Here is a 17,743-nt window from a genome sequence, read left to right as displayed (position 1 = left end):
AAGCAGAACAGAACCGTGTGTTCAGTGTCAGGTGTGTTTTGGCTCAGTTTCGGTGTTATTTGTTTGTTTAAGTGTCAGTTACTAATGAGAAGCACATATTATGCACTGCCTTTCTGAAAGCAAGATTTGATTCTGATCCTGTATCTTTTTGAATGAAGTCCATGTAAAATATTATTCGCTTGTCCGTTCACAAACTTTCCATTGTCACAGTGTTTTCTTGGCCTGTTGCGAAAAGGAGAGAGCAGATAGGACGCAAGCCAACACACTGTGAAATTTATTCCATCATTTGAACAATTGAAGCCTACTGGGTTTAAATCAGTTCATGTATTTTCTAGATTAAATCAGGATTAGGCATGGTATTATTGTGTTCCTCTCCAAACTTTATTCTGCTTTTATTCATAATGAAATGCCTACATGAACTTTCTCAGGGTTATGAAGACAAATAAAATAAGGTGTTTTGCTAGGCACAGGCTATGTTCACAATGTACTGGTAACTTCAAGCTGACCTATGTGTAGTGTCTATAATAGTATGTGGAAAAAGTAGGTTTTTGCAATGTTTCTTTGCTTAATAGTTATCACATGTCCTCGTTGCATTATATTCAAGTGGCAAATGAAGATAATAATTCAAAGACATTAAATCAGGGGACTTCAAACTGTTGGTCCATGGAATGTTTTATACAGTCAATTAATTAATTAATTAATTTATTTATTCATTCATTCATTCATTTATGCATTCATGAATGCATTCTGGCATTCATGCATGCATTCATTCATTAATTCAATCACACATTCATTCATTCATGCATTCATTGCCATGAAAACCCATGTTAAATTGTTAAATATTGGTATTAAAAGTATTTTTTTAATATTGCTAATGGATTGTTTGCTTTATTAAAGCAAACAATACATTAGCAATAAAAAAAATACTATAAAAAATACACTATATGTTATGACAGTTGTTAGAACATTCGTTATGACGAAGTTTAGTTGGTCAAACATTGTTTCAGTAACCGTTTTAACTGATCTAACTCAATTAATGATTTAGTGAACGGCCCCATCCAGTTTATTTGAACGAATCAGTAAAAGAACCAGCTCATTAGAGTAATTTATTTATGAGTCAATACATTCACATTTGTTTCATTGAGATACTATTATAGTTTGAAATATATTGACTTTGAGTTAATTGTCATAATTTCCATTTTTGTTTTAATTTTAGTAAACATTTTTGGTGACGTTGCATTAAATTTATGTTTTCTGTGTCATTGTGCTGTACAAACAGAAATAGAAAGAGTCATATGTTAGTATGCTGTCTTGAACAAAGTCCATAGTCTCTGAATCAGTGCATTGAGCAAAGTGTCACTTCCTCTGCATGTGTGTTGGGACAACAGCGCAGGTCTGTTGGACACAGTGCGGTCTCGTTTGTGTTGTGACAGACCGCCGGCAGGGTTTCCCTTCCCGCCTCCACTCTGTAATTATCTGATAAGGTATGTGGCACAGTGAAAGTTACCCACAATCCCTCCCAACATTCCAGTGTCCTGCTGGCCAGCAGAAAACAGTATGTTCTCTGTGCAGAGCCTCTGAGTGCCACTGACCTCTGCGCCGCTCCCTCCATACTTTAATGAAAGTATCAGTGCTTCAGGAACTATACCTGACCCCTGGCAGACCTCTCACAGCACATACATGGACAGCCCATCTTTGTCTGTGTGTACCAGCTTACCAGAGGTTATCTGTCCTTCCACATTCATATTTATTTAAAGTTAAGATTAAGGTTTTAGGGTCAAACTGGCTCTCTTTTTTCATTAAAACTTTTCTGTGAACAGGAAGCATACTGAGCTGCCTTAGGCTTTTACAGCAACTTAAAAAAAAGAAGAAAACAACCTTTAATGGTCAACCGATATACATGTATTGTCAAACCGATATATCGGGCGATATTTAACAATTAGCAGCATCAGCCAATATTTTTTTTTTGTTTGGCTGCTAAATGTTAATGTTAATAATGTTAAATAATAATAATGCTAAATAATAATGTTTTATTTTGACAGTTTATCAGTTTTTTTTTAAGTGTAGGTTGCCTTCAGCGGTTAACCGATGTATTGTCAAGGCTGATATATCAGGAGATATTTGACATTTTTTAATTAGCATCATAAAATTGCATTAAAAATATTGGTTCGAGCATCATTAAAAAATCTATTTTTGTCGACCAGTAGTTGCCTTAGCCTGCATTTAGAAAGGTTGACTTTATTACTTTTTTAGTATAATTGTACTTTTCTGTAGAATTATTTCTTAGATTTTTACATATTTAAAGTATATACATTTATTTTTTATGTTATGATAGAAACAAAATAACCTTGTTAATTACCTTGACAGTGTAATTAACTTTGCAATCAATGGGACAGTCACAAGCCCAGTTTTCTTCCAAAATATCTTTTATTGTGTTCCGAAGGCAAACAAAACTATTTTGGGTTTGGAATGACATGGGGGTAAGTGATTGATTGACAGAATTTTCATTTTGGGGTGGAGTATCCCATTAACCTAGCCTGCGGTAAACTGCATTAGCTGATTGTCTGTTGTTTACTTTCGTAATCTTACCTGTAAATGGGACACAATCAGGGCTGTTTATAATCCATTATGCAGAATAGTATTGTTTTTGTGTTGTATTTTTGATGTCCTGTTAGAACAAGGGACTTTAAGTGGAATTGGAACACTTCCTTTAGGACTAGTTGTCTGAAGGTCAGTGCTACAGTATACTGGTGGCCCGGTCATTTCAACAGAAGTCACACACTTGTGAGAATCCCAAAGAAATATCTCTCTGTTACTGTAGTGAGAAAAGCCAACTTTGGGGAAAAAAGGGCTGAACAGATTCCAACTAAACCAGATTCTCTTAACATGCATTTCTTAAAGGGAAGTTCAGATCCTGAGTGTGTTTAACTTGTTTCGCTGTGCCTGTTGCAAATTAAAAAGCAGATATAAAGGGCATCTGATAGTGTTTCATTAAATTACTCTAAGATCCTCTAAGGTTTAGTTGACTTTTATATCACAGAATGACAAATACATGTGCTAGTGTTACACATGAGATTGATGTTTGAGCTGCTGTAAGTGAAAGGAATGGCGACACAAAGGACTGTACGCTTACTTCATTCCTTCATTGAAGACCTGCGTGAATGAGAGCAATTCCAGGATATCGTTTTTCCAATTTCCCATTAGTCATGCTTGACTTCAGCAGAAGCAAATTATAGGTCAGTTGATCACTGTCTATAAGCCATAAGCACTCTTTATTTTATAATGCCAGTTAGCTTTGAAAAAGTTCTTCTGAGCCCTGCTTTGAACTTCAAAAGATTAATTTTATTAAATTTTTTTAAAACTTAGATTTTCTGTTGTTGGCTTTGTTGGGTTATTTTGTTCTTGATTAAATTATTATTATTATTTGAATTTTACTTAATTTAATTTTATTTTGTTTCCATTTTTTTTAAAATAAATAGTTGAATTAAATTAATGTGTTAAAGTGTGAAAACCCTCAAAGTGTCCTGTCCCTATTTGCGGGGTACTACATGCAGCAGAAGTCCCATGAATGGGATGGTCAGATATTTCTTTCAGAGTCTGGCTTTCAGGACATTACAGACCCACTGATGCAGAAAGCGCTTCACAATGACTCTGTCAACAGAAGATAATGGAGTACAAAAGACTTTAATACAGTCACTTAAAGCTACTTTAATGCAGCGCGAGCATCGCTTTGAGGATGAAATGACAGTCCACATGATAGATTAAGGGTTAAGGGCAACTGTATTTTTTCCCAGAGTTCCGCTTGCGTGCTCTCTTTGTGGGGCATAACAAGGCTTTTCTGACTTAAACACCTCTTTTGGCCAAAGCATGGTTGCATGGGATGGACAAAATGTGGATTCTACGCCGTCGCTTCCGTCTGGTTCTGTCTTTTTGTCTGTTGATGAATGTGGCTTTTATGCTGAATTTTTGTTGACACTTTCCTGCTGGAGGGATTTTCTTGTCGGCTTTCTAATACTTGGCAAAGAGCTGTCAGTCACACTTGGCAACCAGGAACTCCTAGGAAGTCCTGCTCTTCTGCTTTTGTGGCTTCTCAAAGGCCTGTGAGGAGACAGACAGGGCGCGATGCTCTCATTTGGACCGATATGCCATAATGTTGACATTAGCGATTGCCCAGTTATAGAACCTTTTTGTTTTTCTAGAGGAGATGACTGCTGAGTTATGAGGTAATTAGAGAAGCATGGCCATCCAGGTTGGTCTCCTGTGTTCTTAACTCTGGGACAGGGCTGTTTTCCTCATGGATTGTAATATATCCCTTGGTCTGACATGCTGCATTTACTCTGAATGCGCACAGGAAGAAAGCCCCACTTTTTTCTCTCCATGCCAAATGTTGTAACAAGCCAAGGCAGATAATTTTAGATGACTTGCACGAACTGCTTTTAAAGGATAGGCTTGCAGACTTCCACATTCCGGAAAAGAGGAAAGTATGTACAGTGGGATTCCGGATCCTAGTGGAGAAATACCAAGAATAAGTGATAGAATCTTATCCAAACATTCTCAATTTTGACTTTTTACAGAACTGCATTGAAATACATTTCATATATACATTTACAATATGTATTTTTTAAATTTCTATTAATTTGTATTTATGTATATTGTTATTTATTTTATATCTTTATATTTTATATTTATAGTTTTTATAATGTTAATAGTGTAATATTTTTGTTATTATTATTATTATTATTATTATTTTTAATATTTTAAATATTAAATTTCACAGAAATTTCACACACCTAAAGTAGGTTTAGATTAGAAACACCAAAAGTATGTTGCAGTTTAAGTTTATATTTATAAAATAGGTTTTTATATATTTATACTAATTTGTATGAATTTGTGTACAGTATGTTTTTATATAAAATGTGTGTGTATATATATATATATATATATATATATATATATATATTTGTTCATGATAATAATGCAATTATTTAATACTACTGGTTAAAAAGTAATGATATGATTTAAACTTTCGCAAACCTTAAGTACAAAACTTTCTAGATGAATAACACTTAAAATACATTTTTAGATTTAAGTTTTATGTACATTATTTAGATACATTTGTATTTATGTATATATTTTTGTTAATTATATTTGGTTCCTAATTTTACACCACACACACACACACACACACACATATATATATATATATATTAGACTGATATAAACCTATGGAAAGACTTTCCTTGCAGTTATTTTGAAAGGTTAGTCCTAGTTGAATGGACTGCTCTGGGATGACTGTACTGGGATCACTCAGACTGAATCAAGTTTCATGCAGTGCAGAAGGAAAGCACAAGTGTCTCACACCTCTGTAATTAAAACACACGTGTTGTGTTGTCATTCTGATGTCTCTTTATAGTCCGAACATGTTACTCTGTATGTAACGTGATCTGCAGCGTCTGGAAGCTTGTGAGGATATCTCACATTCACATGCACAAAGCAATGCATTGTTCAATGGTCAGGTGTGACTCAAAGCAAATCTCTAAAGGTCTGTGTAATAATGTGCTTTCAGGAACACAGAGAAGGCTGATAAATGCATGGCACAAGATCATAGATCACTTTTTTGCACTGTATTCACTGCAGGTTTGTGTGATTGTGGCTCTACAGATAAATGCCTCCTCCCGCTTTACACTTTATTTTGTAATTGTACATAAGCATCAGATGGACCTTTTGGATTGGGATTGATTTCTGGCTGTCATATTATACTTATTATTTAATATTAAAATAAATACATAATGACAAACATTACATTCTTTTATATATGTTTTTCATTTATAAATATGTTAAAACTAGAACATATTTGATAAAAAAAAAAATATAGACATATTTTGAGATTAATTAGTTCATTCAACGTTAGCGTTCAATTTTTTTATATTGTATATTAAAATTATTATAAAATAATAACAGATATTAAATATGGTTTAAACATTTTAAAATATTTCATTAAAATTTATACAAAATGTTTTAAAGTAGAATATTTAAATGAGAAAATAATAGTATTTATTTTCCTTATTTAGGATAGCACATAATTTTTAAAACTATATATTTATATATATAAAATATTGGAGCTGCCTCAGAGTAAATGTTGTGTGCAGTATTCACTCGACTGATGTCTGATGCATCAGAACACAAGAGACTGTCAAAAAAATGTCTCAGTCCATCTGAAAATGACAAATCGACCATTTTTAAAGACACAATTTTTGTATAGTAATTTCTTACTTTCAGTAGTAAAATGTTAAGTTAAAAAGAAAGTCAAGAAATGCTTAATGTATAATTGCGGTCTGTACTTATGCCCATTGTGAGTCCATGCCTTCCTTTTTCTAACTAACCCAGGCCATCTGGAGATGCTAAAGATATGATCTGCGGTAAAAGCATTTGTTTGGATGCAGACATGTGCACGGCTGTTGATGCCAGCCAGCCAACCAGATTATTTGTGTTGTTTTATAGCACCTATTCAGGTGTGTTTTACACCTGTGTGTCTTTGATCCAACATGTCTGTGAGTGATAAAAGAGCTTAACAGAATATATGAGTCTAATGCTCACCTCAAGTCAAAAGTTAGTTAGTCTCATTTTGCAGTAAAAGTAAATCTATTACATTGGCTCAATATGAATAAATATAAGAATAATAGAGACCGATAATGCACACGGTGTACTTTGTCAAGTCAACATTATTATCTGTTTGGAGATGACCTTTACCTCAACTGTGGTTGGTCTGTTATGAAAGCCTAAGACCAACCAAAAAAAGCTCAATAGTGGATCATTCGAACAGTTTATGAAGTTTCCGAGTAGCAATGATAATAAAGTTGAATGCAGGAGATCTGCTTTGCTAATTTCAGTTAGCAAATGTCACGTGCATGCTTTCTTCTGCATTTTGACTGGTCTGAGAGAACCATGGCGTGTTTTCCATAGAGTTTTTGTTCATCATCAGATGTACGGTGGAGTTTATCTGATGTCTACAGACTTCTCCAGTTCTCCAGCAATGAAACAAAATAAACTGAGCTTCATTCCAGCTTTTTTTGTGCTGCCACAGACAGTCAAAACATCCGATGAGAGACGTCTTTCTCTCATCCTTTTTCTTATGAGATTTTTTGAATTTCAATTTTGGGTCTGTCCTAATGTACAGTAGGTTTTTATGAGCTCTTGTGATTTAATATATTTAATAAAATAAGGGGAAAAGGGCGACAGGGAATTTAAACCATAACACTACTGAGTGGATGTTGTTATTTACTTCTAGTATTTTAGTTTTACATAATTTATTAAATGTATTTTTTTCTTAATGGTGAATGGTGGCTATTATTACCTAAACAATGAAAGATTGGAAATGTAAAAAAAACTTTAAACCGTATCAATTTACCATTATTCATTTACTACTTTAGTATTTATTCATATTTGCATGAGCTTTTATGTTATATAATATAATATATATATAATATAATATACATTTTTTTAGTACTTGTATGTGCTTTGTTTGTTTGTTTATTTCCATTTAGCTTCAATTAGTTTTAGCTCCGTTTTAGAAATTTCTGATTTCTAATTTACATTTACATTTTTCATCTGTTTATAATTTTTATTTTAGCTAAATTTTAACTCCTGAAAATGTTTTTATAATTTTATTTGTAGGTAACAATAACAACACTGAATTTACAAGCTGTCATAATTTTTGCAATTACATTTAGTATTGATAATGACACAGAGCCTTAATGAAGAATTGTTGAAATGAAGGTGGTTTTTTAATTTCTAATCAAAATTTCAAATGCATCAACAAAAGCAGTTCTTTGTGAGTATTAGAAATAGGCTTGATTATTCCTGAGATGATTCATTAGGGGTGTAACGATACACCAATGGCACGGTTCGGTTCGGTTTATGATTTTGGAGCCACGGTTCGGTCCGGTTCGGTTTGGTTTGCTGTGGTTGCAGGGTGTATGTCATTTTACCAGCAATGCTAAGGAACAATAGATTCACTTAACTTAATTATAACGACAAAAATAACTTGTCTTTTTCTTTCTTAACTCTGGCTTCACATTTTTTGTGAAATACCTGAGTAAACAAAAATTAAATATAAGTAAAATATAAATAAGTATCTTTCACCTTTTGATATGGAGACATTTAATATGACAAACATTATAGGGTGCAGGAGTGCCTGGCTCCACTGGAAATAAATTTCCAAACAGTTCAGAGATTGGTGCCTTTTTTGCTGGAGGATCATCACTGATGGATGCCACATCTAACTGCTTCTCTGAGACCAATTTTCACGTCATAGTTCAGACGCGGGCCGGGCCTACCACCTGTTTTATACTTCTCCTTACTTTTATATTTTAGACATCCATAAATAAGTGATGAAACAAAATTGCCGTGCTGAAGGAAACAACGCGAGACCGCGCTACTGCGACTGTGAAGAGCGACTCGGCGGTGTTTAGTGTCCCGCAGCAGCAGCGAAGCTGAACAGTTCTGCATTCAAATACACGCAATAGGTTCAAGCTTGCCGCAAAGCACCGGTAAAAGTAATTACCATAAATGTGACTGGTAAATAGTAGGGAGATGTTTGAATTATTTACTTATAAACTAGCGTTTTCTGAGTCTGTGTCGCAAGGATGAAGTTGCCTGTCTCGCGATTTCCTCATTAAGGGGTGGTCACACTGCACTTTTCGTTCCATTGCGAATGCGTCAGACCGGAATATATATCATATATTATATATAAGACCGGAAACGCAGGATCATGCGAAAATTTCTGCATTACGCTGCGTTCGTAAGTTCAAGTTTGGTGAACTCTGACCTGCGAATTCGCATCACGTGAAGTCGTGTGACCAGTAGATGATCGATACGTCACTGCGTGACCTCTCTGTACAGAAATAAAAAAAATGAAGTGCTAATTTTAGCCGTAGCGCAGCATCCTATTTTATATAATACATATTTAAAAGATAATAAAAAAAGAAGCTGCATGGTTCGCAGTGTCAATGGAAACAGGAACAGATGGCACATTTGAATGAGGACACGTTCTATATTTTTTTATTGTTTAGTGTGTATATATTTATAGAGGGAGAGAGAGAGACAGAGTACAATATAATAAGACGCTTTCGACGCCGTCGCCAAAGACCCAGTAAAAGCACAGATTAACCCATGTTGTGATAACTTAGGGGAAACCGTTATATTTTGCGTTCGCCCATATTCGCAGCGGCGTCCGAAATTATTTCGCACCATCAAAGGCTAGTGTGACCGCACCTTTAGATGCACCGAGAAGATCACAGATTATGATTATAATGAGTTTTTGTTTTAGATTTTGTTTTATTTCGTTAAGTAGTGATTTACAGCTTTCTATAGATATATTTATCATGTCTGTGAGGTATGTTTTCACTGAGTGACGGAGTTATGAATGATCTCCGTCATTCTCAACAACGGAAAACGGCTGCATATCTAGTGCCATGAAAACACCTATTGCCTATGCAATTGTTTGAGCACAGTTAGGGTTAGCTTGTAGCTTCATTCTGGAGGCAGTGGGAAAAGTTTCCTGTTTTTGAGGCTTCTTACGTGTGCTGCTAATATTAATGTTGGGGTGATGTCTCCGGAGATGCGCTTGCATATTAGACGTGTTTCCTGTAGAGTTTTAAGTCACGTGACATGACATGCACTTGGAAAACATTAACTTTGGAATATAATATTTAGAACACCGCTTAAAAAGCTCTTTAGTCATTTCCAATACAATTTAATCAAATGTATGGAAATAAAATTGATTAAATTAATAGATTAGTTAGTAAGAGATAAATGACATTGACCTCAACAATGGGCAGCAGGAGGCGTGAGAGTACCGCGGTACGCCATGAGAGTTCCGCCATTCGTGTCGTAGGTGGTGTATTGCGATCTTTCGGTTCGGTTTGTGATATCGTTACACCCCTATGATTCATGGCATTAGTTAGTTTGATTTACTTTAATAAAAATTACAGTAGGCTAATCTGTAATTTCAGAAAATTAAGAAAATATATTTATTAAAATCGTCATGTAAAATGAATATTAATCCCTCACTGGGCAATGACAAACATAAACTTTTTATTTCCATTTTGTTTATTTTCAGGCAGTGTAAATTGTAAACATTCATGTGTTAACATTCAAGTTGTACATCTTAGTATTTAGATCTCAACAGGTACTGCATAACAGGAAAGATCCATGAAGTGTGTCTGTCATCCAGAAGCATTAACAATCAAGCTGTGGCAAACCTCACTGCTCTTCCATCCAAAGCATCCTGTGTGGTTTAACAATCACAGCTACTCTCTCTGTGTGTGTGTGTGTGTGTGTGTGTGTGTGTGTGTGTGCGTCTGCCAGGCAGTAGCTGATGACGCTAAGGTGAGGAGTGACTGAGAAGCAGGCGGTGAAAGCTGATGATTATATGTTTTTGTTGTGTGATCAGTGTATAAGATCAGGCAGAAGTCACTCACTGCTCCTCCACACTGCAGTTTACCACACAATCAACAACACAGACCCGTAAGAATGAACTCATAATGCAAACAGAATGCATCTCGTGTTGTTCATCAGTATAGATGAACAGGTGTTTAATTCCAAGCTGGTTAGTCGTTTCACTTTGTCTGCACTGATTTCTGTCTGTGCAGATTTGAGTTGTTTTCCAGGTGCTTTTGATCTGACTATTTACACTGGGAACACTTGCAGTGACTAAATTCAGCATTTTCTGATGTCAGTGTTTGCATAATGCATGTTAGGAACCAGTAAAGCTTTTTCAATTTTTTTTCTTCTTAAGACAATAGTACCTTAGCCACTGGCCACAAGATGGAGGTATTGTTAAAACAAAGTACACTGACCTTTGTGTAGTGGTCAAGATTCAGAGCCAGTGTGAGCGATTTCAATGAACTAATTGCATTCCATTGGTCTGGGTGGAATGACAAATCATATATCATGGTACACACTCTAATACATCTACTAATAAATATATAAATACATATTCATATATTTTAGTAAATAATATTAAAAAATATGCTGATATATAATAAAATTGTATTATTTCGTTAACATTAATTAATTGCCGTATAATTATTGTAATATAATATCTAGTTGTATAATATCATAATTAGCGTAATTCTTGATAATAATAATAATATAATTCTAATTTTAAATAGTCATTCATATATTTAATTTTTTTTAATTGATTTATTATTTGATGACTATTTAATAATAGTATAATAATATTAAAAAGTAATAATAATAATAATAATAGTTATTATTCTTATTCAATCAATTTTATTATTATTATTATTATTATTATTATTATTATTATTATTTTTATTATTATTATTACAAATGAAATGAAATGAAAATTATTTAAAAATCTTTTTTATTATTATATTTTAAATGATTGTTTTATTACTATAAATTATCATTCCGTACATTTTAATTTATTAAATTTTAATTTTATTTTACATTCTATTCTATTCTATTCTATTTTATTCTATTCTGATACATAAACACTCCAATATCACATTATTCACAACTAAATAAATTTGGCATCAGTGCAAAACAGCTTTACATTATGTAACTCCAACAGAACTGTAAAACTAATATTTTAAACCTAAAGCCTGACTGGATGAGCCACATTTGAAATGTACACACTTATTGAATTGAATATCAATGCAGCAAGTTTGCTGCTTGGGAGCTATTACAGTTAATCTCTGCTTTGTCTCACATCCCTTAATAGCAAGTTCCTCTTCATCTTGATTTGTTAGGTACACATCCTCCTCTGTATTAACACATTATTTGTGCAAATACGCTGTCATGCCTATGATCAGTACAGCAAAATATCTCCCGGCTGACGCATTCGCATCTGTTGCAAGGTATTACCTGACTGACATTGTCATTCCTTTACATAATTTTTGTTATTGGTCATGGACCACCACAGTCTGAGTTTTTGCTCCTTGTCTGGTCCTCTGTGACCGTGGGATGGTAATTGCTCACATAGATCTCCACAGGAGGGGCCGAAATATCTAATCCCCTAAAGAGTTCACACGCTCCAGGGCCTGGCCTCCGTCAGCGGACCCCTCCTCACCCGTCTCACCGCTAACACGACAAGACAGCTTCACAGCCAAACCAGCCCCTCGCTAAACAAACAGCACAAAGCTAAGTCATCACAGGCCCAATGTCCTGAATACAAACAAATATTTACAAGTGTCACCCGTTTGGCCTCTCACTTTCTTCAAAAGATGAGCCCTATTCATCGGTTCCCCATTCACATATTAATTCTGCGGTTACATGTTCTTCACACTGTTTACCGTCGACTGATATTGCTGACTGTAATTGTCTGAGAGTTTCCCACAGCGTGTTTTTAGGTGTGTTTATGTTTTGCTGTGGAAACGTTTACTTTTCTTAAAGCTGAAGCGTGTCATTTCTGCAGCACTAGTAAGTCTGCCATTGGTCAGAGTAATGAAACTGAGGGTTTAGCTGGGACATATTGAAGGGCTTCTCTTTATTTAAATAGCTAACAGAATATAGTTGTACAGTTGGCTGTAGCTGACAGATATGGACTAACCTTTGTTAGTCCTTTGTGTCTTAGGGAAGTCGAGGCCTAATGGTAAGAGAGTCGGACTCGCAATCGAATAGTTGTGAGTTCGAGTCCCGGGCTGGCAGGATTTGTGGGTGTGGGGAGTGCATGTACAGTTCTCTCTCCACCCTCAATACCACGACTTAGGTGTCCTTGAGCATGTGTGCACTTAGGATTGGGTTAAATGGGCTGAATGTCACGTAACTTTTAAGTTGTACGTTTTTGTATCTGCAGAATGAATAAATGTAAGTGTTTGATTTAATAGGATTATAGTCAATCAATATGTAGGAGTGATGCAGAAAAAAAAAATATTGACCCTTTTGGTTGAAACATCATTTTTTTTTGTTATTTTTAAGATTATTATAACTAATTTAATAAGTAAATACACTTATTTATTTATATTTATTGTTGAATATTTATATTGAACAATTTAAAGTCACAAAAGGTTTGATTTATAGAAGGGTGACTGAAAAATATACTGAACATTCTATTTATTTGTTTAGCCACAGAACTTTACATTTCATAAAGTTGCAGAAATTGCTAAAAATATTTTTGTCAGATTGTCTAAATACACAAAGAATTAAAAAGGTAAACTTTTTAGCAAATTTATGAAATTAAGTTTTGTGGTTTTATAAATAAATGCATGCATGCATACATACAACAAGTCAAATGGTTAGTTTTTTTAAGGTAAAATCATATAATAATTATGGTTAATAGTATGAAACCATATAAATAACATCACAAAGTCGTGGTTGGGGAAGTCGTGGCCTAATGGTTAGAGGGTTGGACTCCCAATCAAAGGGTTGTGAGTTTGAGTCTCAGGCCGGCAGGAATTGTGTGTGGGGGGAGTGCATGTACAGCTCTCTCTCCACCTTCAGTACCATGACTTAGGTGCCCTTGAGCAAGGCATCGAACCCCCAACTGCTCCCCGGGCGCCGCAGCATAAATGGCTGCCCACTGCTCCGGGTGTGTGCTCACAGTGTGTGTGTTTGTGTGTTCACTGCTCTGTGTGTGTGCAATTCGGATGGGTTAAATGCAGAGCACAAATTCTGAGTATGGGTCGCCATACTTGGCTGAATGTCACTTCACTTCACTTTCATAAAGTCATGAATAAATACATTTTATTTACCATATCATTTATAATATGATTTTAATTGAAAAATAACCATTTGTATTTATGGTAACTTTTATTTATAATCTGTAAAAACTTTGCAATATGAAAAGAAAAACATTGACTGGAAAAAGAAAATTGACCGTCTATCTATCCATCCATCCATCCATCCATCCCAACACACTGGCTTAGTTAGTGATGTATATACTGTAGTTATGACTCTTGAAATGTGAATCCGAGTGTTCACAGTGCGTGTGAATGTATGGCTGTGTCAGCTGAGTGCTAGTGTTTGGCTGTTTGTGTGAGCCGCTGTCATTGATGCGTGCTTCGTCCACAGCACTTCCTGTAGAGTTAGGAGAGCAGGAGGAGTGCCAGAGCGTACTATAGTTAGCTGCAGCAGGTTGTTTTGTTGTCAAGCTGGAATGTTTCCTGTGGGTGAGGACAGTGTTGTTCCCTGTGCTCCGTGTGTGTTTATTTTCCCATCATGCTCACTGTCAGCACCCAGGTTCACATCCGGCCCATTTCCAGCTGACCAGCACTGGGAACAGAGATTATTTATACCCTCCGTCCCAGGACTTTGTTGAATTCAAGTCCTGTCAGACATGCGGACACAGTTTGTAGTTAACTTAAAGATGACGTGTGTGATTTCTGTGCCACTAGCGGCACCAAACGAAATTGCATTCTATTTGTTTTAGCAAATATAACAGTAATGGCCCAAACAGTGATGTATGACTACTAATAAAAATACAGAACAAGAGGACTGTTTAAAATGTCTCATTTGGTGCTGTGTAAATTACATCCTTAACCTTTGAAGGAATAGGTCACCCAAAATAAAAATTCTATCATAATCACTTTTTACACTTATGTAATGCCTACTTTTTTTTTATTGGACCAAAATATGACCATTTGACTTGAAACATAATTTATGTATTTGTTTCTATTTGCAATTAAAAAACACATCCAATCTTTGTACAATAACAATATGTAGCTTGAAAAATCCAACATAATGATATAAGCTGTGTGTGTGTGTGTCTGTGTGAATTTGACTCGTGGAGGCAGGTGCTTGATGTTCTCTCCTTGGGGCATCATGTCACGCAGCTTTCACCAAATGAAAACATGGTCGTCGCTCAAGGGGACAGTAAATCTACCTCTTTTAATGGAGGACGTGTTCCCAGAATGTCCTGTGACGAGTTTGCCCACAGACGTGTTATTTAATACCTGTCGGTGCATTGAAAAGAACGGCCTGTCCCTTCTATCCCACCTCTATCTGTCTTTCTGTCTCCAGACGCGATGCATTCACTTTAATTTAGGCCTGAACTGAACAGGAGGTGATGTTGAGGTGGTCAGGGCATTCATTAAAGAGGTCCCCTGCTGCTGGTTAAGGGGTTGCGACCCGTCTGGCCGTTACATTTCAAGTGTCTCTCGACCCTGACACATTCACCCTGTGCTAATTCTGCTGATGGCAGTGGAGGTGCATGCAGGGAGGTTTGAGGAGCTCTGCACTCACTCTGCCTCAAACTGAACCGTCTCCCATCGACCAGCCTTTTGACGTTTTGTGCCCTGGGTACAGATTTATAGACGTACCTCCCTGGTATCCATAGGAAACTGTGTTAAGTGTGTTGTCTTGAAAGATGTAGGCTTGTCTACCATACAGCATTGCTTACATATTGGAAAATACTGTACAGTACTACCCTGTCCTGACCACTAGGGGTGCACTAATACAGGTGCCATGTAGAGTATAGCAGGTTATTTAAGAATTTATTATATATTTTTAATTATATTTTTACGTTATTGTTATTTTATTACGTATGTTATTTTGCATCATTTTATATACAGTACATTATATTTTTATAATTTTATAACTATATAAATAATGTACAGTGTATATATTAAAGAATGCACTTGTGCATGCATGTGCATACACACACACACACATTTTATATTTATAATTTGTTCTATTTTATTGCTATACACATTATCATTATTTTTTATAAAATACAATATCTTAATGTTTATTTTTATTGAAATCACAAGTTAAATGCTAATGTTAAGAGCCTTAAAATGCATTTTGTAAACTCTTTTTCATCAAATTTGAGAGAATGAATTTAAACGTGTTAAATGGAGATGAGAGGACCTCACTTTGATGGAGTTGTGTTGTGACAGCAGCTAATTATGTTTCACACACCTCGGCTTTTGACCTTCTAGAGTCAAACACACTCATTAGTTACTGTTGTGAAGAACTTGTAAATAAGGCCTCCTATTCTAATAATGTTCTGTCAGAGCCAGAGGGGGTTTGGCGGTCCGGTCAGACGGCGTGGAAACTTCTGTCAATGATCAACATAAATGTTAAGAGTCTTCTCTTTAACTGTAGCTCTGTGCAAGGCACCAGTTAAACTTTGACCTCTGTAGAAGCGTGAAGGAAAGAAAAACAATGTTGGGCTCCTAGTACGCCACATGCTGTCCAATGATCGCATCCCTCCGGGAGAATCTCACGGAAAAGTGTGTGCGAGTATGATTGCGTTTCCTTTCCATGGCTAACAATGCAGCTCAGGAAATATGTCAGAACAAAGGCCAGACATCCAGGCTCTCGTTCTCAGTGTGCGCTGCGATACACATGGATGCAGGACCGTGACTGTAAATGCATGAATTCAGTTCTTCCAAATGATAAAAGTGATGTTGGACTTGAGGTTCTTCTTAGACTGACGGGATAATTGTCACAGAAGGCCGTGTGATGTCCCTCTGCACGGTGAGTTGTTTGTTGAGCTCTCTAACTTTCTACTTGGGCAGCGTGGAGCATTGCAGACGCAAGACTAGTGAAAAATGATTTCCCAAAGTGGAAAAAATACATTTACTTGAGCTTATCATACACCATATACTACACAGAGGGGTGTAAAAGCCTGAAACCGTATGGATTTTTATTTGTAAAATTGTATTTATTTAATTTTTAAACCTGGAAATAAAATGTTGGGGCTTGAAAAAAGGAAGACAAGAAATATTTTATATTCTGTACCATATTTTATGTTTCTGGGTCACAAATCTAAAAATTATCATGTAAAACTTTTTTTTTTGGGGGGGGGGGGGGGTAGATTTAGATGTTCTTGGAGACTGGAATAATAATAGCTAAAAATTGAATTTTGGATTAAATTAAAAATATATTTATAGTAAAATATATTGAAGCCAGAAAATATTTCACAATACTCCGGTTTTCAGTGTGCTTTTGATCAAGTAAATGCAGCTTTTTTTTTTCTTTTTTTTTTTTTTACTTGTTAAAATTATTTGAAAATCTTACCAACCCCAAACTTCTGTGTACATTTTATAAAGATATTTTTTTATAATTTTTTTTTATGAAAATGTCTGTATTAAATTAGAACTAGTATTCTCACAGGGTTATATAGTTTAATATCAGATTTTTGTTTATTACTTGATTACTTGTCTAGTCGTGAGTTTAGAAAGTCTGCGAAATAAGGCGGTTTTGTCTGAATGGTTCATTAGCATATTAATCTGAATCAGAGGTATTTTAAAAATCCATGTGGTGATTCAATGAGTATAGAAAATAATGTCATTTTACAATTATTTTTACGAGTCATCTCAGTCTTTTGCACCCCACTATAGTCTCAGAGAATGGGTTTATTATGACTAATTAGTACTAGAAAGACATTTTGTTGTATTTTGACTTTATATATGTTATTTCAGTATGAAATTATGACGATAATACACACCAGATATTTCAATCACAGGCCCTCAGGCTGTGTTTTTTAGCTCTTATCTTATCGCGTTCTGAATCTGGGTAAAGGAAAAACCAGATATAAACTGTAACTGACACACTCCAAGTCCAGACTTGTCAGTGAGGTGTGTTAAAAGACGGCTTCAGTGAACTACAAACCAGTGACGATGTTCCTGTTTACTAAACCCACCAATCCAGCGCTTCTTACAGATCCCAGCAGTCTGATATCATTGTCTACATCATTTTTTTTTTTTTTTTTTTTTTTGCCAAAGGTTATGAGCGTTTGACAGTTTTGCTGTGACGCCTAAATACTTTTGTT

At 35.3% G+C, this 17,743-nt stretch overlaps 1 protein-coding gene across 9 annotated transcripts in view; it reads left to right on the top strand.

Moving 5' to 3' along the window:
* LOC127964594 (tensin-1) overlaps positions 1-17,743 on the top strand; it is a 282,126-nt gene that overhangs the window by 16,140 nt on the left and 248,243 nt on the right. The window contains exon 1 of one of the 9 annotated variants that reach the window (XM_052564842.1): positions 16,153-16,446. The exons of 6 other annotated variants lie outside the window; for them this stretch is intronic. In XM_052564842.1, coding sequence (XP_052420802.1) covers positions 16,432-16,446 — 15 coding nt within the window. In that variant the 5' untranslated portion in view covers positions 16,153-16,431. Of the gene's footprint in view, positions 1-16,152; positions 16,447-17,743 lie in introns of those variants that run through there. 2 more of the 9 variants (XM_052564847.1, XM_052564849.1) reach the window with 2 other exon arrangements.

Source organism: Carassius gibelio, chromosome B9 (assembly GCF_023724105.1).
Source record: "Carassius gibelio isolate Cgi1373 ecotype wild population from Czech Republic chromosome B9, carGib1.2-hapl.c, whole genome shotgun sequence".
NCBI lineage: Eukaryota > Metazoa > Chordata > Actinopteri > Cypriniformes > Cyprinidae > Carassius > Carassius gibelio.
The sequence above is the reverse complement of the archived record's forward strand: the minus strand, read 5'-3'. Positions and strand labels throughout refer to the sequence as shown.